At 36.5% G+C, this 21,963-nt stretch overlaps 1 protein-coding gene across 1 annotated transcript in view; it reads left to right on the top strand.

Moving 5' to 3' along the window:
- LOC135709431 (uncharacterized) overlaps positions 1-20,231 on the top strand; it is a 147,878-nt gene extending 127,647 nt beyond the window's left edge. The window contains exons 4-8 of the mRNA XM_065231750.1: positions 1,991-2,159; positions 16,409-16,567; positions 16,634-16,802; positions 16,866-17,032; positions 17,102-20,231. Of these exons, the coding sequence (XP_065087822.1) occupies positions 1,991-2,159; positions 16,409-16,567; positions 16,634-16,802; positions 16,866-17,032; positions 17,102-17,310 (873 nt within the window). The 3' untranslated portion in view covers positions 17,311-20,231. The remainder of the gene's footprint in view (positions 1-1,990; positions 2,160-16,408; positions 16,568-16,633; positions 16,803-16,865; positions 17,033-17,101) is intronic.
- The last annotated feature ends 1,732 nt before the right edge of the window (positions 20,232-21,963 follow it).

Consider the following 21,963-nt stretch of genomic DNA (forward strand, 5'->3'; position numbering starts at 1 on the left):
CCGTAATACAACCACAGGCTGGAAGGGATGCTATGATAAAACAATGATAAAATAAGAATAAATCTTCCAAGCATTTAGATTGTTACTTGGGAGGGACCCTCAGCGAGAATCTAAAATTTACTTCAATAGAATTCTGAAAAGAACTCTGAAAGGAAATAATTTTAAAGGAAATTCTTGAGTACATTCCAATAAAATCCTTTAAAGAGTTTTGAGAGAATTTTGAAGCTAGTAAAAGAACAGGAAATTTTGAAGATTTCGAACGCAGAATCAAATTCAGGAACAATGCTGCTGTCTTAGTGATGAAATTTTTCCGCAATACTATGTCAGTCCTTTAAGAACATGTTTGATAAAATTCACAAATGGCCTTTGTCATGGACGATTTGGCTTGTAAAATCAGCCAAGATAGCGGTCATTTGTGGATTCTATCAATCTGGATTCTATCAATGTCCTAAAAGACTACACCATATCCAGTTAATGGTGAGTCTTTTGTCTTGCATTGTTTACGAAAGTACTTACTACCGTTTATCTTTTCATCCAAGAAATGGCTCGAAAAGTCCTAAATAATCGTAATAACGCCAAAATTGACTTAAAACACCAAAGTAGTTTACAAAGGCCAAAGGCGCCAACATTATCTATCACTCAACCGGGATATGTAAGATTCTATTACAGATTTGCATAAACAGTTTGCAGAATTTGTAATGTTTCACCGCATGAACAGATTCTGAAATGTGTTTGTCGGAAGGTTCGAACTGCCTCGTTCGAACAATGCCATTGTCAATTGCGAATGTAATAATCAGCTTCATAATCAAATTGTCTCGTACGACAGCTACAAAGAACTACGACAAACATCGTTCTTTCTTCCTCCATTCAAAGCAACACCACGACGCTGGCGCAGAATTAGAATATTGCCAACGCGAGCGCTGTACAGGAAGCGAATTGCGTCCAGCATTCCGACTAATGCAAATGATTATCATTTAAACGACTTTCTTCCTAGTTTCACACTCCGTCCGTTGCGAGCTCATGGTGTGAGTCGAAATCATTTGAATAATTCCAATATCTTTGTTCATACTACGGGCTTCGCCGTCTATATCACTCGGTTGTATCTCCTTCTGCTTGATGGCACAGTTTTCTGTATTTCTTGCTAGAATGCATCTTAACAAAAATGGCTAACTGCTCTCTGACTGCTGAGCTCTCCGATGATGGCACTAAATCAGGTGGTTTTATGGCATTTTCTGTGCTCAGCTCACACATTTTATGTAAATCGTTCGCCCGACGGCTCTCAGTCAGGTGATTCTGCTGTTTACCATCCATCGATCCATCGCACACTGGGGAAATAAAACGTAAAAATATCTCAAAATTCAACAAACCCCAAGATGAAACCAATTTCATTCGATGCCTGACATTTTGTCCTATAACAAGCAATAATTTGAGCATGTTTTTCCAGCGAGAACTGGAGTTGTTGAATTTTGAGCCTTTTTTGTATTTCTATCCCCAGTGTGCATCGGTCGTAGGAGCATCATCCTCCTCCACCCGCAGTTGATTCCGTTATAAATTCAGTCACGTGTTTCGGCAGAAATCCGTGGTACGATGACGCACCGGATCAAATATCTTCCGATCCGATCGGCGTGGTTGAATTGAGAAAAACAAAACAAATAAAAACATTCAATTTCAGACTCTGTTAAGGTGTTTTTATCCAAGCATGGAAATTCCCGCCTGATGTGAGAGCCTTGTGCACTGCTTGCATTCCAAATCAGATCTTTGTTTTGATTCGGTTGTAGATGTCCAGTTCGTTCACCCCGCCACCCACTCTCACGCTACATTCGTTCCTTAGTACGTTTCTCATCAAATAGCAAAGGCAATAGAATCAGCCTATCACTACTAATGGCATCCAATTATTTCCCGAGACAGTATTCTCCTTTAACCCTGTATTCAAACGAAACTAATTTCCCACACGTTACCTTTCGTTCTTTCTTCCCAAACTCTCATACAGATTGAAAAACCGGTCACCGATGGACTGTCGCACCGCACCAGAGACCAGTGGGAAATCGACCGGACGTCACTCAAGTTTGTGCGCAAGTTGGGCTCCGGCCAGTTTGGCGATGTTTGGGAAGGACTGTGGAACAACACGACGCCGGTTGCCATCAAAACGCTCAAGTCTGGTGAGTTGCCGTAGGGGAATGGGGCGAGGGAGGACGCGGGACGTTTGCTTTTGGTTGGGATTTTGTTTTTGTTTTTCTTACTCTTTATTAGATTTTGTATACATGCTACGTCGATGTACTATACTGAAAAAGACTGAATAAAGGAGAATATTTGGAGAACTTTGAAATTTAGTGTCCGTTTCTGGAAACACATCTCGAATCGATACGAATTTGAAGCGAAGAGCCACATTTAAGGCTTTAGATTGGGGTCCTCACGTCTTAAAGTGGGGTTCTCCGACAATAGGACACCGTACATCATATTTTAATAGATGGCTCTATTTCAGTGCTATTGACTTCAACATATCCAGCATTCAGTTATATGTTAATATTTCTTAAAACTAAGCAAATTCACTTTATTACTTTTTGTGCAAACATTGCTGTCTATCGAAATGTGTCGAAAAACGACACATTTCCATAGATATTAACAAATAGCCCTCTGGCGAACCTTAGAACTATCCAGTGTTGGTAAAATCATCAATCAAATGGTATTTCTCCACTTCCATACGCTCTCAATACCACGCATGATATTGGAACAAAGTATCATGCTGGATCAGTGCTAGAAAATATCATTGTCAATGAAAAATTCCACGCGATATTTACAGAGGAGGCTCTGTCACTATCATAAAACGAAAATACAGTAGCAGAGATTTTCGCTAAATCCTTATCGATTTTTTTTGTCATTACAGAACGTGACAGTGTTGTTAAAAATGTAATAACGAGCTTATAATTTATTAACACTCCGAACACGATGCCTCCAGTAAAATGTGTAACGGCCAACTTGCAATGTTTGAAAAATCATAGCTCAGCCATTTATTACTAAAGATTTTTTTTTGGTATCAGTAGATTTAAAATTTATGGATAACTTACTGATCAATAATTTTCCAAACATTGTCAATTTGCCGTTACACATTTTACCAGAGGCATCGTGTTCGTAGTGTTAATAAATATGTTACTTGTGCTGCAGTAATTTTTTAAATATTTTCACTCTCACGATTACATACTGTTGCTTGTGGCAATTCAACTAAATTAACAAGTAATTTGGTTTTCAAAAAATATGAGAAAAAAATTACAGAAATGCTCATGACATATAGCTTCATCTCATGATAGTGATAGGACCTGTTTTGTCATTCTCACATGACGGACATGATATTTACCAGCACTTTGCTTGATATTGATTTCACAAGCTCCTTTGATATTGCGAGACTGTCCTTCTTCTTCTTCGCATTTCAAGCTTATTGCATATCGCATATTAGCTTATTGCGTGCTCTCAACTCAGTGTTCTAAGATGCACTTCCACAGTTATTAATTGAGAGCTTTCGATGCCTGTACCATTTTTGCATTGGTGTAATTGTGTGGCAAGTCCAATCATACTTCTATGCCCAGGGAAGTCGAGAAATTTTCCTACCCGAAAAATTCCTAGACCGGACCGGGAAAAGAACCCAGCCACCTCCAGCATGGTCTTGCTTTGTAGCTGCGCCTTTACCGACTGAGCTAAGAGAGGCCCCGAGACACCGAGACTATTCACAACATGTTAAAATGAAGCAGAAAGATGACTCGACACAAAAACAGAGATGCCAGAGATACGGATTTTACAATTTTTTGCGGAAATACGGATCCGTAGGCAAAATCTACGGAATTCGGTACAGTTTCTACGGATTTTTTTCAGAATCGAACTTTACAATCTGATTCTGAAGGCAAAGAAGCATAAAATAAAATACACCTCTACAACTTGTCAACCGTTTTCTTGCTCACTTATCCGCTTTTTGAGTAAACGAACGTCAGACTGTGCGTGAAACATGGCGGCCTTCGTACTATCTCTTCACTCCGTCGAATGTTCTCATAATATACCTAATACACAGTCAATCTTTGCATGAAGAGAAAAATTTTCGACGGTGCCGTGTGAAGGCGAATAAAAGTCATGTCGAGACCAGTCTTGTAAGCGGTCACCGTAGTCGACACATTTTCTGTGATAATCGACTGCCTTTGCTTCCGACACTTGCAAAACAAGCTTTCAAATTACAGTACCAAACTAAAATGTCATACGACACTGTCGCCGAAGACCATCACGGATGTAAGTATTTTAGTTTTTCTCATAATAAGAGCTGCTGATGTTTTGCTTGTGCAAGCAACGATGTCATAATAATAACCTTTTTTGATCAGAAATGGTTTAATTTACACCAAATTGAGGAATTAGAACGAAATCGCATATGTCATATAATAGTTATTTGATAATTTTCTTTTTGCTCGAATGTTGTTCTACCGTTTGCGTTATGTAAGAGAGACCACGCTCTCTTCCCCGTCAGCTCGATGATGATCAGGCCTTCAACGTGTTCATCAAAAAGCATGTAATCCATAAGTCGTCGTACTTGTCCGGCTTTATAAAGGAAACTACGATTAAAGCGTGGCTTTCTTATTAGAGTACGACAGCACTGTACCACCGCTACGGGATCACAATTGATCAGATCGCCATAGATGGTCTTGAAACCCCTGTAGTGGATCCTCAAATTGAGCTGGAAACCATTGCCGTGGATAATGAGACAGAATCGCTGCTTGGGCAACAGGAAACGCTCCTTTAGAATGAGAACAAATGTCTGGAGATAGCTCCCGCGCAAAACAGGGTTCCTCTGTCTTTAATATATGACGAGCACGGTGAAAAGATAGCTTTTCCTGCCATTTGTTTCGGCCATCTACGGAAATTCAAGCCAGTGGTTCGGGTGACATATTTCATGATGGCATCCAGAGAAACTCGTCGTCAAGACAGGCGTGTGGCCAAACCACATTTGTTGTACATGACAATGAAAGTTCTTCGGCTTAGAGTTTCTGAAGGCTTGCAATGTACTTTTAAGTGCACGGCGACCGAAAACATTACACGTGGACCTTAAGGACCGCATTATTCATGGAGCAGTGCATTGAGCGAAATCTATCCTTCCTCAAATCAGTACCGAATTCAGTACAGTATTGGCAACAAAGGAAGAGAAATTTGTTCACCATGATGCGACAATTGGGAAAGCCTACGATGTTCCTCACACTCAGTGCAAGTGAGATGAAGTGGCCCATTTGTTGAATCTCTTACATCGGTTGTCAGAACGACACAATGGCAATGACTTAACAGATCCTATCCAGGAATTGACTGCACTACAAAGAGCAACTCTGATGAATGATGATCCAGTCACGTGCTGCGTGTAATTCAACAAGCTGGTTGACACGATTGAATTTCAGCACCGTGGAAGTCCTCACGCGCACATCTTGCTATGGCTGAACAAGGATCCCCGGGAAGCAATCAGTAAAAATATGCCAAACACTACAGGTGCAACAGTATCATGCTATTCATGCCAGTACTACTATCGGCCCTTTTCAGGGACACCAAGATTTCCCAAAAGAGCTAAATTTCTGAATATGTCCCAACTTAAATTCATATCAAAAGCTTCTTTTCAGGGCAATCATATTCATACTAAAGAGTATAAACAGAGAGAACCCCACTCAAATTCCTATTCCTACACAAAACACAAGTTCTGCTGCAGTTAACAAATAACATTTATTATATAGAGACTACGTAGTCCGACGTCACCATTCGTACAACCCCAGAGGGCTGTCCCTAGTATTTTTTTGTTTTCAAAAGTTATTTCATCGATTTACCATTTAACGTAAAGTATCACATTAGAGCTAAAAAAATAACAGCTTCGACCAAAAAAAATCCGAAGAAATCCGTAGATTTGAATAAGTCTACGGAATTGCATAGAAAAAAATCTGGCATCTCTGCACAAAAATGATTCCGTTTCACCTCGTTTTCTTAGAAAGAGAAAGTATTATTTGCTATCGCTCTTTACTCTTCACCGATGGCAGCCACGAAGCTATACCTTCGGGTCGCGTTCGGATGTAAAGTAAAAATCATGAATCTCAAACTCATCACGGTTTAGTTAGAATTGTAGCTGGTGGGTGTTAATAGCTTGATATTCGCAGCTACGACATCAAAGCTTGTAATCAGTCTTGTAAGCGGTCACGGTAGTCGACACATTTTCTGTGATAATTGACTGCCTTTGCCTCCGACAATTGCAAAACAAGCTATCATAGTACAGTACCAAACTCAAATGTCATACGACAGGCTCTGTCATATGACACTGTCGCCGAAGACCGTCACGAATGTATGTATTTTAGTTTTTCTCATTATAAGAGCTGCCGATGTTGTGCTTGTGTGAATTCTGAAAATAGCAAGTAATGATGTCCTTGTAATAATATTTCTGATCAGAAATGGTTTGATTTACACCAAATTAAGGAATTACAACGAAATCACATATGTCATATGATAGCTATTTTGATAATTTTCTTTTAGCTCGAATGTTATTCTACCGCTCGTGTTGCGTGAGAGAGACGACGGTAGAGCATGAGTGTTCGAATACAAACAGACTGTCGCGCACGACAACGAAGCGAGTGTAGTAAAAAACGTCAACTGTTTCAACCCCTGCTTGTAATATCATCCGCAGTTGCTTGCCTGTTGATTTTTGTCTATCAAGATCAAGCGTGATCGTGGGCTTTGGTGAGATTTGATTTTTTGATTTTTTCTCAACACTGGAACTAACTAAATGGATTTCACTCAGTTTAGTTAAAAGTGTATTTACTCTAAACTGAATTTAAATTTTACGTAACTTAACTGAATTCCAAACAGATTTAACGTGACTCAAAAATAAGCGTTAAAGTTGCTCTAAAATTAGTGATATTTAAGCTTAGTTTTTAGTAAGTCCATTTTTTTAAAACCTTATGCAATCCTACTCAAATTTAAGATGTTTTCAATAAACCGCGCATATTTCGAAATATTACGAAATATTGCAAAAGCATAATAGAAATAATTCCAATGTATTAGTTGTGCCAAAAATAATTTTAAATTAAATTTACGTGCATCTACGGAGGTAATAACACAATTTTTAACCATACACCTGTGTTTGCATGCCGATTTCCATACAAAATGGTCAATTTGGACATGATGTAACTTTGTTCTCTTAAGATCAATTGAGCTGAAACGTTCGCCACAGAACTACAAATATGTTCAATTTTACAATTGCACAATACCAAATTTTTTGAAGCACCTGTTGGAAAGTGAGACACTAGGTAAAAATGTTCAAAATAATAGTAGTTTTTGATTTGAATTTTTATGTACCGTAAAACGGGGTATCTTTGATAATGCGGGTAACTTTGATAGCATTATATAAAGATTAAATTTACTCGCTGCGCTTTTTTCCAAATTAGAAACATTGGTTCCATATTGTAGCGTTAGGAATTTCCGTTGATATAGTATATAGTTTTTATATAGTATGTGTTACATATTTTCCAAACATATTAAAAAACAATTTTCGTGTTTTTCGCCTGTCAATTGATCATAAGTTAACAAAGTTACATCATGTCAAAGTTGACCATTTTGTATGGAAATCGTGGAAATAGTCTAAAAAATATGTACGTTCTGTTGGTAAAATTCACAACGTACAAAGACTTTTTAAATTATATGCATGCCCTATGTAAAGGATTTGAAAATATTTCGTGAGTCTAGAACTAACAAAAACCCCATGACTTTAAAAACATCAAGATCTTCGATCTTCCAAAAAAATAAATCAAGATCATAGAAAACCAAAGGTACCCGAAGCTTACAAATATTTTTTTTAATCTCACGATTGGAAAAGCTTTCAGAATGTTATGAATTGAAGCAAATTTGTTATGTCTGAAATTTTAGCTTTTTTTTGCGAGATGTTGGACAAAGATACAAAGATAGACATTGAGCAGTTCCAGGCAAACTACACTAAGAAAATTTCAAAGATTGTGTTTATGTACCCCACACATGCATTTTTGCAATGTGATCTACAAATGATATCTATGTGTCGGACACATATTTAATATGTGTACATATAAAAGCCATATATGTCCACACATACTATTCATGTGACGCATAAATTTCATGTGTATTTCTGAGTGGGTTCTGTTCATGTGTGATCACATGAAAATCATGTGGAATTTGACATGGAAATTCGTCAATAAAAATCTGTGTAATTTTATGAGTTTAGCATAAAAATATTAATTCTTTGAATCAACCTTCGCTGATTTGTATGAAACTTAGCATAATTGTTTGTTATGGTCAATTATTTACATTTTTGCTTGTTGTAATATTTTCAAAATGGCGTCCTTCAAAGTTAAAAAAAATTATCGAAATGTCGTCTGAGACAAAGGTGTATAGAAAAACCACGTCTTTCTGGAAAACAATAAACAGAAAACGTTTTTAAATTTATTTTAAGTAAAAAACTTAAAAAACACAAATCCCGAATATATCAAAATTTCTTTAGTCGATTTTTTATTAAAAAAAATCTCTTGAAAAATGCAAACTTTTGGAATGTTTAAAACCATGGGCACTTGAAAATTGACAAAAACCGTAGGAAAAGAAATTAATTCCGAAATTTGTTGTGTATTTTTTTTAACATAAAATGATTTAAATGTTGTTTTCAGAGTATAAATTACATTAAAAATGTTTTAACAAAAAGTTCAAAAATGGTATCGAAAGTTATTGCTCTACGATTTTGGTCAATTTTTAAGTGTCTATAATTTTAAATATTCTCAAAGTTTCAATTTTTGTTGAGCTTTTAAAAAAAAAAGTTATTTCAAAATACATTTTGAGATATTAAGTTTTCAACATTTTTTTATTTTATCTTGATGTTACTATTTTTAGTATATTTTTTCCAAAAAAAAATGTTTGTCTCTACAACTTTATCTCCGACATCTTTTTGATCAAAAATGCCGTAAATACAATTAAAAATACATTTTTTTTTTTAATTTTTATAGTCGTCATATTGAAAATTTTACTAGATCCAATTGTTTGAATTTTAGCAATAACAAACAATTATGCAAAGTTTCATGCAAATCTGAGAAGCTCGAGATTTTCCAATTCGTCATTTGGTGGGTTCTGGGATTTTGATTTTTTTTTTAATCTGGAAAGTAGACTCATTTTTTGAGAGTTCCAACATTATTTGAGATCCCGGACTTATTTGCAAAAGGCCAAGCACAGAAAACCTTTATATTTCTAAGAAGAAATAATTAAATCTGAAACAATATGGCTCCGATTTTAGCAACAAGTCATCAACGTCTTGAATTTACAAATCCACGCCAACTGACGAATCGATCAAACTTTATGCTCTTCGAATGCCTTGACCTTGACTCGCGCCTAATTTTTCAAAATGGCTTATCCAATATTTTTCAATAAATCATTGCACGAAAACGGCTTATCTAATCGAAATGACGTCGGAGACAAAGTTGTAGGTAACTAAATTGCCTTTTTAGAAAAAAAAATGTCAAATTTTAGCCAGAAAATCAAAATAAATGTTCAATAGCAAAAACGTGAATTTTTATTAAAGTAAAGTTTTAAACTAATGTTTATTTGAAAGCTTATCAAAAATGTAAATTTTTCTGATGTTGAATACAATGGACATTTTTTAATTGACCAAAATCGTAGAACGTCAACTTTTAGTATTTTTTTTTGTGCCAATGCAAAACAACGAAATTGCAGGTGGCCACAGAACCGGGAAAACCGGGAAGATGTGTGGAACCCTCACACATATTTTAAATACCTATTTTAATTAAGTTCTGTTATATTAAAAATTCTAAGTCCGATATGTCTAATATTTCACATAAAATCTTGGATTTGCCTTCAAGCTCGGATTTCTGAACTTTTCCTATGAACGGGATTCCAAAAATTAAGTCTGAGATCTAAAATAAAAAGCAATGTCCCACATTGAGGCAACTAAACATAATGAATTTCATAAGGATCGGCTTATAAACGAAACATATGAATTTCATAAGCGTAGTTTGTGAATAATTTTCGTCTAACATGCGGTAGCTCTTCTTCAACCATTTCATTATACCAAGCGTTGAAAGACGAGTGATCAACACACGTTCATGCTTCAATTCCAGTCTGCTTCGTTTTATTATTTTTTGTCAACATTATTTTTCTTAAGGGAAATCAATGAAATGTATACCAATTTTTTGTGGCTAAAATTCATAAGTGGTTCTTATGGAAGTCTTACGTTCTTTTGCCTCAGTGCAGAGTTTCGAAAATTTGTCAAGTATAAGATCGTTTCTTAAATGATTCCAGATTTTGTGTTAATTTTAAATCATTTTGTTAATTTTAGAACCTTGATGATTTTTCATGTCGCATAATCTAGAAAACTTATCCATGTCTGAAATAATGATCGTAGAGGATTTTTAAGATTTTGAGATCATGTGATGATCTCATATCTGGTTCTATAATGATGTCATATCTGGTTCTATAATCTTGAACAGTTTTCTTAGATCAAATTTGTTACCTCATACCATTTGTAAGTCTCAGAATCCCAGAAAAAAAATCGTAATCTTGTACACTTTTGAATGTCTGAATTAACTAAATCATTGCTTTCGAATGTCTTAATTAACTAAATTATTTATGTTGACCTTATCTCAAGATACCTTTGGGAATTTACTAACGATTTTATTATGATAATTTCAAAATGCCTTCAAAGACTCATCGGGGAAATGTCTTCGTACAAAGAGAGTAATACCAACCAGTGGAAACTAACGATTTTTAATCGGCTCACTACTTGACTAGCCTATTGGTCCCAAGCAAATCGATTAACGTATTTCATTCTAGTCAAAATTCTAGTACTACACTATGTTTGTTTTGATTCGCTATGAAAGTATACATAATGAGGGGTTCATGGATTTTCCTATGTTTCGAGGGGTGCATCTCATAGTTTGGGACCGAAGAGAGTACCAGAGCTGAGCCAAAAAGTTAAGCACGACCTTCTAGTATTAGAGTTACCTCTATGGTAATACCAATCACTTCAAACCATTTCCATCAACACAAAATGACCGCTTTTCATCACATGGTATGGTTCACATGGTTCAAACTCTTCCTTTTAGCACTACAGGCAAATCAAAAGAAAGCGCTCACATTTGTTTAAATCACTAGACTTAATGGATATCAAGAAAAAAAAAACAATTCAGGCAGTAATCGATAAAAGAACAAGGGTAAGGAACACTAACTGAGGGTTTAAAACGGGTTGCACTGAATTTTGACAAAAACATTATCAAACCATTGAGTTTGAAGTTTAGAAGTTTTGGCCTAGATTTAGTATTCAACAGCAGCACAAATCAGCTGAAGTCACTGTTAGGATCAACAAAAAATTCGATAAATTTCTTAGGAAAAGCCGGTATCTACAAAATCTCTTGTCCAGATTGCAATAATATCTACATTGGTCAGACGAAAAAGGCTTTGGAAACAAGGTTTAAAGAACACATCGCAGAGGTAAAAAAGGCTAACAAAAAGATGGTTAAAGGACTTTATTATGAATTTAAATCCAAGGTTGCAGAACATATCTTTATTAAGGGGCATAATTTGACAAAGGATAATATTAATATCCTAGGGAGTGTATCTTCGCCTTGGAAACTAGACGTAGCAGAAAGTTTAGAAATATTTAAACTTATCCATCAACATCAAGGAACCGGGTACTCCATACTCTTTAGGATGCATTCTAAAAACACACATCGTAGCATGCTTATACCGTGCCGATTCAAATTTCGGACACTTAAACTCGAATTTCGGACACTTTTAAAAGTTGATTATCTCGGTCGAATATGATCCACATGTCTTGTAAATTTTAAATTTTTTTGACTAGTGCCCTCCACGATCATCTAACATTATTACTTTGTTTCTAACTGGATGTAATATTTAATTAAAAATGAAAGTGTCCGAAATTTGAATCGTCCGAAATTTGAATCGGAACGGTACCTGTTGGAGACTAAATTTAGGTACCAACCAAAATGGTTAGGTAAATGTAACATGGCAATTGGATACCTACCCATTTTTTAGTACCTGTTGATTAGTATATAAGTCGTAGATAAAAGATGGATTCTTCAATGGTGTTGAGTACTTGGCACTGATGAAGTCTGCAAGTAGTAGACGAAATACGCATATCTGTCAAAAGATAAGCAATTATAACGGAATTAAAAGGAAATAAATCAACACACACAAAGCTCTGCACTTCAAACGTTGTTTTTAGTATTATAGTCACTTTAATACGTTTTCGGTCAGTCGTGGTTTGTCCGGGTATGAGATTTAAACTCGTGGAGTTGCTTTCAGAATTCCCCTCAATAATGTTATCAATTCTCTCCAGTATTCCTTAGACAGTTTCTCCCTAATAGATTTGGAATTCTGTTCAGAACACTTTAGGAACTCCCTCCAGAATACTCTGAAATTTACTCTTCGCACTATTTATAATCCTCACGAGAATTTACTTTTATTTCTCTCCATAGTTGTTCTTCAAATTCCCTTGAAATATTCATCAGAAATCTCTTGGATTTCACCTCAGAATTGCATTGTAATTTCGCTTGAAATTCTTCTCAAAATTGCATTGAGAGAATCTCTTTGTATTCTCATGGAACTAAACGCCTTCAGAATTTTCATTTTCTTGGATTTCGCCTCAGAATGCATTGGAATATATAATTGCGAGAATCTCTTGGAATTTCAAATTTATAATTGAGAGAATCTCTTGGATTGTAATTCTAACGGAACTGGAACTCTCCCTAGAATTCAAAATTTATTTATCTCCTGGAATGCTACTCCAGGTTTTTGGTAATAACATTCAAAATTTTCTCTAGGGACCCCGTCGGATAACTTGGAATTCACCGTTGGTTCTCCTGACAGTTTTCTTCGCTTGTCAAAATTACCTGGAGCTTATAGGCAAATTCATTTAGAATTGTCCTCAGAATGTATATAGAGAACGATTTTTTTTCCTCTGTTCGGGACCTAACACTACTTCGACTAGTAAATTGATCTATTGTAGTATATCCCGTGTCCTTAGTTTAGTGCATGTCGTATTACTCCATCCATCCTTGAGAAATGGTGAAGTATTCGATTTTTTTACAGTTGCCACTCTTGCATTTATCGCAAGGATCCGACTCTCATTGAAAGGTTCCGCTATTTATACCCTTCGGAGTGTTGAAACACCCTCAAAAGGCGTGCCCCTTTGTTAGTCAAAATTGGATTCCTTAGCAACAAAATTAAGGCATGACACCGATAATGACTATGCATCAGAACCCTAGTCTTAACGACTTCACACTAGGGAAAAACGAATAGAAGATTAGGAATCACATAGGGGAAATGACGGCTTCGGCATGACAGACTATTTTCGGCAACCCAAATTGAAACACTATTTTCACTGGATTTTCTTACGAAAACACTTCGCTGAATGCATACAAACGATTCTTTATGCTTTCAGCTTCAATTTGACTATATTTTTACCACTGAGAAAAAGCAATCTAGCAAGGTTTTCTTGAAATGCAACACACGCACTACAAATTGTAGCTGATTTCGAGTTGCCGATAATAGAACAGCAGATTTACATGCAGTTCAAATGGACAATACTCGCTCTCACTAGAGAAGATTGGAGCTTTGTAAACGCTCAAAACAGTTTTTGACAATTCTTTCGACTGAAATTGTTAGAGCAGCTGGCAGCAAAAGATTGTAAACAAACCAATACTGCATATGTGTGCGTTCCTTAGAGAAAAAGGCTATAGAAAGAACGTCGCTGCTTAGGTTGCCGAGAATACGGAAATTCCCCTAGATAAAGACAACTAACTAATTTTTTTCCTTGTTTCAAGATCATCCTCGGTAGACAAAGCCGAGTCTTGTCACTATCAACAAGGCATAAAAAGTAACAAGGACTAAGATGTGTTCCTTGGATTACTGAAAAATCCTGTTCCTCTAGTTTGAAGTAGTCATGACTAGAAATCAGTGGTAGATCTTACATCCCGTAACGTACCACGAAAAGGTGATCAAAACTCATTTGGCATTCTCATCCAAATTTTCCAGACAATTCTCTAATGTGTCCTTAACATCCTTAAATGTCAAGACTTACGTTTTTTGTTTTGTTTGCCTTGAATGGACGTCGTATGAGTTTTTGTTTAAGTCTGAAATCTCGAAAAGTTCACAAGAATTTTAAAAATTTTCTCAAAAAGTGAGACTTAGCCTTAAGAAAAAATTGCACTTGTAATCTAATCTAAATTAAGAAACATATTTTGACGATTTGTTAAAATGAACAGGTCTAGTATACAATGACCACTTCAAGTCTGTTACTTGAAACTTAGCAACTTCAACTATGTATGTATTTTGATAATATTCATTACGAATTATATGAAAAATACGTAACTTTAGTATGGAACCATCGTAATTATCGTTACAGAGAAGGTCGAATTACGCCTCCTTATCAACTTTGCCGTAGAAATCATCTAAAGTCTAAAAAGTCAGGATCTTGAGATACAGCAGTACAAACATATTAACTTCAAATGCTCACTAGCGTCACCTAGCGGGGGAATTCCGAATTGTGCTGTCCATCATCCAACAGTCCTTGACCTCTTGATCAACTTTGACGAAGAAAGCATCCGTCTAAATAGTCAGGATCTTGAGATACAGCAGCACAAATATATTCACTTTCAATAATCACTAGCGCCGCCTAGCGGAAGAATTCCGAATTGTGCTGTCCATCATCCAACAGTCCTTGACCTCCTGTTCAACTTTGCCGAAGAAATCATCCGTCTATATCATTGGTATCTTGAGATACAGCATTCAAATCATCCAAAATAGGAGATTTTAGGGCAAAACTGTGAAAAACCCCTATCGTGCCCAAGATGAAACCCACTCCAATCGATTTCTGGGTTTTTTTTTCTATAAGAATGACTATTTTTTAGTCTCTTGTTCCAGCGAGCACCGAAGTTATTGAATTTTAACACATTGTTTCGATTTTGTCCCCAGTGTGGGACGTATATGCTTTTGTAAACAATGGTTCAAACGTCAATTTGTCGAAACTCTTACCTCTCCCACGCAATCTAACACCAGCATCTTGTGAAGAGCTTTTGATATGTATCCTTTCAATTCCGTTATAATTGGTTATATTTTGACAGATACGCATATTTCGTTCACTACTTGTAGACTTCCTCAGTACCAAGTACTCAAGCATCAAGTACTCAAGAGCTCTTGATAAGGGCATCCGTTAAGAGACAAAATTAAAAGATATTAACCATTGTATATTGGAGAAACATTACCCTTTCTGATGGTGGTGTTAGTTTGCGTGGTCGAGCTAAGAGTTTCGACAAATTGACGTTTGAATCTTTTTTGTATAAAAATAGTTGTAGGTAGAACTTTTAATCAAAGCAATATGGAAAACAAAATGTTAGAAGAAAATGACTAACAAGTTTAATTTTCCCATAGCAATTCCACACAGACATCAAATTATTTGTGCGAACTCAGATTCTTACCATATGAGTTCAAATTTTTGGAGGCTAACCAGAACCCGATTTGGAATTGTTTAAACACTGGGTTTACAAAAATTTCAAATAATGCATCAGTCTAATGATTAACCGATTTTTATCCAGCTTCCAGGCTTCGACGGAGAAATAATTTTAATTTTAGTATTGTCATCTCAGAACAAAGTAACGACGCATATGACAACCGTATCATCCTGTTAAATCAACAGTTGTGATTCAATATGACGAAAGATTTGCAATCTTTTTGTCAAAAATTGCAATTACTACCGGACACCTGCACGCTTAGTTTTGTTCAGTGAATTTGGTAATTTTAGCACCACCTAGCAGTTGGCAATGAGTTTTACTAAGATTTCAGCAAACAGGCGTTTACTTACTGACATTCGGCAAAATTTTATTAGCGATCAAACGTCACATTTGCTGAGATCTCAGTCAAACTTGTTACCGAGCTGCTCGGCGATGCCTAAGTTACCGAGATTCTTGAAACTACAAATTTATTGCCGATATTTAAACAGCCGATCAGTGCTTCAAATTATGTTGCCGAGGCTCAGTAATATAAATGCCGAAACTTAGCTAACAAATTACAATGTTGCAGAGATCTCAGCTAGCAAACAAATAATTTGCAGAGATACGAGCAAAAGAGAATACCGAGTTAATAGGATTTTGGAGATTTTACCGAGCTAGAAAAAGCGTGTAAACTAGGCGTGTGAGATGCAATGAATATGTTGAGGTTATGCGAAATGTGCAAACTGGTGGACCACATTTGGCCACAGACGTGCATGTTGCGAACTTGATCTCGATGGCCCCATACTAAAACACTTGACCTCATCCGAACTTGGGACGTTTGTGCATCAGTTTCTAACCAATTTCAACATTCCATCCAACAGGCACCATGGACCCGAAAGATTTCCTCGCCGAGGCCCAGATCATGAAGAAACTTCGACACAACAAGCTGATCCAGCTGTACGCCGTGTGCACCCTCGAGGAACCGATCTACATCATCACTGAACTGATGAAGCATGGCTCCTTGCTAGAATTCTTACAAGGTATGATGCGTGCTTAAACCGACGTTTTAATTTCCTATCATAATCGATTTTCAAAACCCCATTTAGGCAAAGGAAGAAACCTGAAGCTCCCCCAGTTGATTGACATGGCAGCGCAGATCGCCGCCGGTATGGCTTACCTGGAATCACAGAACTACATCCATCGAGATTTGGCCGCCCGCAACGTTCTGGTCGGGGATAGCAACATCGTCAAGATTGCCGATTTCGGCTTAGCAAGGTAGGACGGGTAACTGATTGAATTTTGGGTGTGGTGTTTACGCAAGTCTTTGTTAACCAACAGATTGATCAAAGAAGACGAGTACGAAGCTCGAGTAGGAGCTCGGTTCCCAATTAAGTGGACGGCACCGGAGGCAGCCAATTACAGCAAATTCTCGATCAAATCGGACGTATGGAGTTTCGGTATCCTCTTGACAGAGTTGGTCACGTACGGTAGAATACCGTATCCAGGTATGATTTCTTTGCTCCCCAAATATGTAACCGAACCGGGGTACTAGATTTTTCTTATTCGCTTTTCAGGTATGACAAACGCCGAAGTCCTGAACCAGGTCGAGCACGGCTACCGAATGCCACAACCGCCGAACTGCAATGTAGCCCTGTACGAGATTATGCTTGAATGCTGGAACAAAGATCCGATGCGACGGCCTACCTTCGAGACGCTGCAGTGGAAGCTGGAAGACTTCTTCACCATGGACCCCAGTGAATACAAAGAGGCGGCACCGTTCTGATAAATGGCGGATAAATGTGAAAATGCCGTCGTCGCTACCATCACCACCACCACCACCGTTGATACTACTGCTTCTAGTACCGCTAATGCTGCTGCTTCAACAACTACACCTACTACTACTACTGCAACTGCTATATCTGCTTCAATCGCCGCCGGTGTCAATGCTCGCCGGCCAAGGCCGCAGCCGCAGAAACGTGAGGTATTGCTATTTATTTAAAAGTCTCTGTCCCCCCCTCTAATTGTTCTAGTACTGCAATTTTCCGACGGTAATCAAAGTGCAAGGAAAAAAACAAAATAGTCGCAATTTTGCTCCCCCCAATAGATTTACGCAAAAGTACGGCGTATGATTGACTTAGGTTGTGCCCCTAGTTTATTTTCGCGATTGCGAGTTAGAGAAATAGTAACACAGACCAGCACTAGAATTACAAGTACGGAATTCTAATACTATCGACTATTACTACAATACACCCATACAAACACACATTCGCTAATTTAAATTCACCCATTAAGCCAAATAAGTCAACCGTCTGAGTGCGCGTTCCCATGCAGTCTGATTTTCCAGCGAGGTTCCTTCGCTTGGACCACGACTACGACAGGTTGCGAAGATCGGCCTAAATGTGTGAAAACATCACTCTACTTCTACTCAATAATTGTTCATTCCTGTTTACCGAACGAAAAAGAAGAACACAAGAAAGTACACTAAAACGAATCGGAAACAATCAATAAGTTTAAGATGATGCGTTTAAAGGCTAGAAATCGAACGTTGCGTTAGTGAATTATAAATTGTTTACAGACTTTAGACGAAAAGAACAATAACAACCGAACAGTAAACACACAAGAACGGGAAATCGACAAATGTGTTCTTTTTATTATTCTTAGCCGGCGACAGCTGATCCAACTATTCTATTACAAACATTGTGTATTTTCGTTAGGTTCTAGTACTGCAGAAAACGGAAGTTTATATCCTCGGATAGTAATTTATACGAAGCGGTATTATTACAATATAATGATGATTGTATGAGAATTGTTCGTATTTGAATTTGCATGATAGGTTTCCTTCGCTGATGAAACCACATACAAAGTGAGATCCTTTCCAGTTAGAAACTAGGCAAATATACACAACTCACCCTCTCACGTCCTAGTTGAGGCGAAATCCAATCATAGGTTTTACTTTCCCATCCCAGTAGGCAACCATTTTGTCCGGCATACTTGACATTTTCAGTACGCACATAGACTACTAGATTTCGTTTATTTCATTTTGGCTCTTGCTGTGACTTCTTCGAACACTTTTTTTCCCGCACAATGATATTTATGGTGATAAAATCCCAATCATTCAAAAATGCGCATTTCTTTTCAGCATTTTGTCTTTCCTGTCCAATATTCCTAACCTCAATTTGACGAAACAAGCGGTAAAAATCTCACTAAAATTGTAAATACATAAAATTGAACATTAAGCCAACAGATAAAGTTTGAAACAATGAATTAAATTTTTAATGTGTAAAGAAAGGGATATAAAGAAGACAACTCAATGAAGCGGGAACTTTCTCGGGAGAAAAAAGAAATGATATAAACACATACAAAAAAAAAGCTAAAACTTTGCTACCTAACTAAGTGAGACAAAGTAGACACAGAGATAGATCTATCTTCGAATCGTTGAGACAACCGCAAAATAACTACACTATAATGGTGTCCCTTTCACACTCCTGCCCCTGATAACGCACCATGGTGACAGACACTGAAGGAAATCGTCCCTTCCTTTTAAGCATATATGTGTGTGCGTCGTTGTCTCTTCGATGCCTCTTCTCGTTTCGGCACCACCCGTCTCAGTTAAGGAATGACCCTTTACTAGAGAGAACAGAAAAAGCTACGTTTAGTTTTTTTTTTAATTATATTAGGCAATTAGACTGAAACAAATGGTCACACACTTTAGGCTGTGTTCCATTTGATGAATTTTCACTTAAAAATTGCCGAAAATCCCTCTATTGTTGATGGATCGATTTTCGAGTAGCTGTTTGTTAAAATTCATTTCTCGTCCATCAGGAACAAGTCTGGTGGAATAGCAGGGTTATTTGAAAATTTTACATCTGTCAAATTTAAGTGAAAATTCACCAAATGGATAGCTAGCAAGCCCTAATTCATTTCCGTTTTATTTTTCTGAATCATAGTTGTTCCCATTTGCAATGTTTTTTTTTTAAGGTTATGTTGTGAGCAGTGCTTGATGTGTCCTTACAACGTTCGTGTATGTTATTGCTAATTATTCTTGTCATCACATTTTGCATCCATTTTTTTTACGTTTCAACTTGTTCTAATTTGTTCATCTCGTTAGACTATGCACACTGATCACAAACGTTTTCTCAATGTAAATGTACCGACATCTGTTCGCAAGTTCATAACTCGTTTGCAATTGCAAAGCTGCACCAAACCGCTTCCGGAAGCTTCATGGTGTGGTTGGAACTATCAGCGTTGTTTAATACAAAATTAAATAAGAATTTTGCAATCTTCTTCTGAATGTTTGAAATCGACAAGATCGACCAGCAACCCCGATTAGTAGTAATAGGACCTTTTCGATATTTGAAACCCGAAATTCCGCGAGCCCTGATACATCTCAAAACCGACACGCGTAGATAGCGATATGTCGAATTGAGATTGAGACAAAAAGAAAACCTTTATTAGATATCTTTAACCGATCATCAACACAACATACGTTATACACTGAAAAAAAAACATGAAACTAGATGCTCACACGTGTTAACAGACCGATTTTCATTCTTAACAAGTTTCATATATCAATGTGCTTGCGTATTGACATACACACAAACACAGACAAAAAGGATTAAATTTGAGAGGCAAGCAAGAAGACACGAAAAAAAAGTTGGGCAACGCAAGCAACAAATAAGTGAGTTATTACTGAGAAATGAACGATAAAATCTCGATGAACATTTCAAATGGTCCTATCTGCTTTGATCGATTCTCTTCATCGACTTTCTCTTTCGTTAATAACTCAGCTGCAAAACCTTTCCCTGCTGTATTTGACGTTTTGGACGCTAGATAAGAACCTCCTTTATCAAACTATGTGGTAGAATTAGCGCGAAATCTGTTTGCATAGCAGTGGTTATGAAAAGAGAAAGTCGATGAAGAGAATCGATCAAAGCAGATAGGACCATTTGAAATGTTCATCGAGAAATGCATCAATAGTAATCTTTTTATGATATTTTAATTGTAAATGTTGATAATTACAATTAAGAAAAGGACACTGAAATATATAATTATGACGAAGAAGACGATGATGATGAAACAGATAAACAGATGAAAAATATGACGATGAATGATATGAAACACGCGATAAAACTGTATCAGAAGTAAACAACAAAAAAATATATTGAAAATTTTTATAAATAATTTCCGTGGTGGTCGAGCTGTTTCGTGCTAAACCGTATCCGAAATCCTTTTGATATTGACATATATTTGAAATCCTGAACTTGCAGAAAGGGCCATACAGAGGAACTAGAAAATAATAATAATGATATTAAAATCCAAAAACCTATAAATCACGAAAAATAATATCTAGCGTTCAAAATCATAAGGGTCTAACTGCGATGATCGCTTTCCTTCATCGATTTTCTCTTGTGATAACAAGTTGGCCAACCTTTTATGGCACTGCAGTGGAAAAAAGTCGGGACATTGGGAAAGTTTACCGCCCCAAAAATAAAAAAAATAAATATTTTCGACACGTTTTTATTTTTCTAAAAATATTGGGAAATAATATCAAAAATCCAAAAAAATCCAAAATTTCTTAGATTTTGACAAAAATTACATGTAAAAATATTTTTGCTTTCTCATCATGAACAAATATTGGACTCTCAGCAAAACCGAAAAGACGATGTTTTGTGGTTTTTTGAGTCCAACTTTATGCCATGATGACTTTCAAAACATTTTTTTGCACATGAATTTCCTTTAGAAAATTAGAAAAGATTTTTGATATCTTTCTCCAATGTTTTCAAAAAAATCGAAACGTAATTTTTTTTCGGAGCGGTAAACTTTCCCTTAAGGTTCTACTTTTTTTTTACATTGCGTTTATTTTTCCAGGCTCATTTGCCATAGCTTTGCGGAGCCGATATTCATCGTTTGGGTTACAAAATTACTTAAAACTAATGTTAGTAAAACGGGGCCCGATTACTCGCGGTTATCTCGAGGTTAGGGGTAACAAATTGTAGCAAACGGATGGCAGGGTAGGGATTGAGAACACAATGTGCTCTTGATCTCGAACTAAGCGACATACAGATGAAAAAGACAAAAGGTTCTACTTACCATCAATAAAATATGTCTGCTCCTTCTTTTTTTAAAGTTCACGTAACTTTTTTTTTTCTCCAATAACTAACTAATCAAACTATTCAAAAGTCAAATGCTTATTATTCTTATTTTTTCGTCAATAATCGAAAAATTCGAAAATAAAATCAAAAAATCAAAACAGCCTTACAATAGAGCCCCTCTTGTTCTGGAAGTAAAGCTTACAGAACCTAACCTAACCCTTCATAAAATCAAATTTCAAATTTTTAAGCAATTCCCCGGGTTGTTAATGTGACCAGAATTGAGCTTGTTTTAGAGTTCTCATGAAATTGTATGTGTCGGATAATGTGTATTGACTCTAGGACAA

Source organism: Ochlerotatus camptorhynchus, unplaced genomic scaffold (genome assembly GCF_037179485.1).
Source record: "Ochlerotatus camptorhynchus isolate MF236.1 unplaced genomic scaffold, CSIRO-AGI_Acam_v1.1 ptg000361l, whole genome shotgun sequence".
Taxonomy (NCBI): Eukaryota; Metazoa; Arthropoda; class Insecta; order Diptera; family Culicidae; genus Ochlerotatus; species Ochlerotatus camptorhynchus.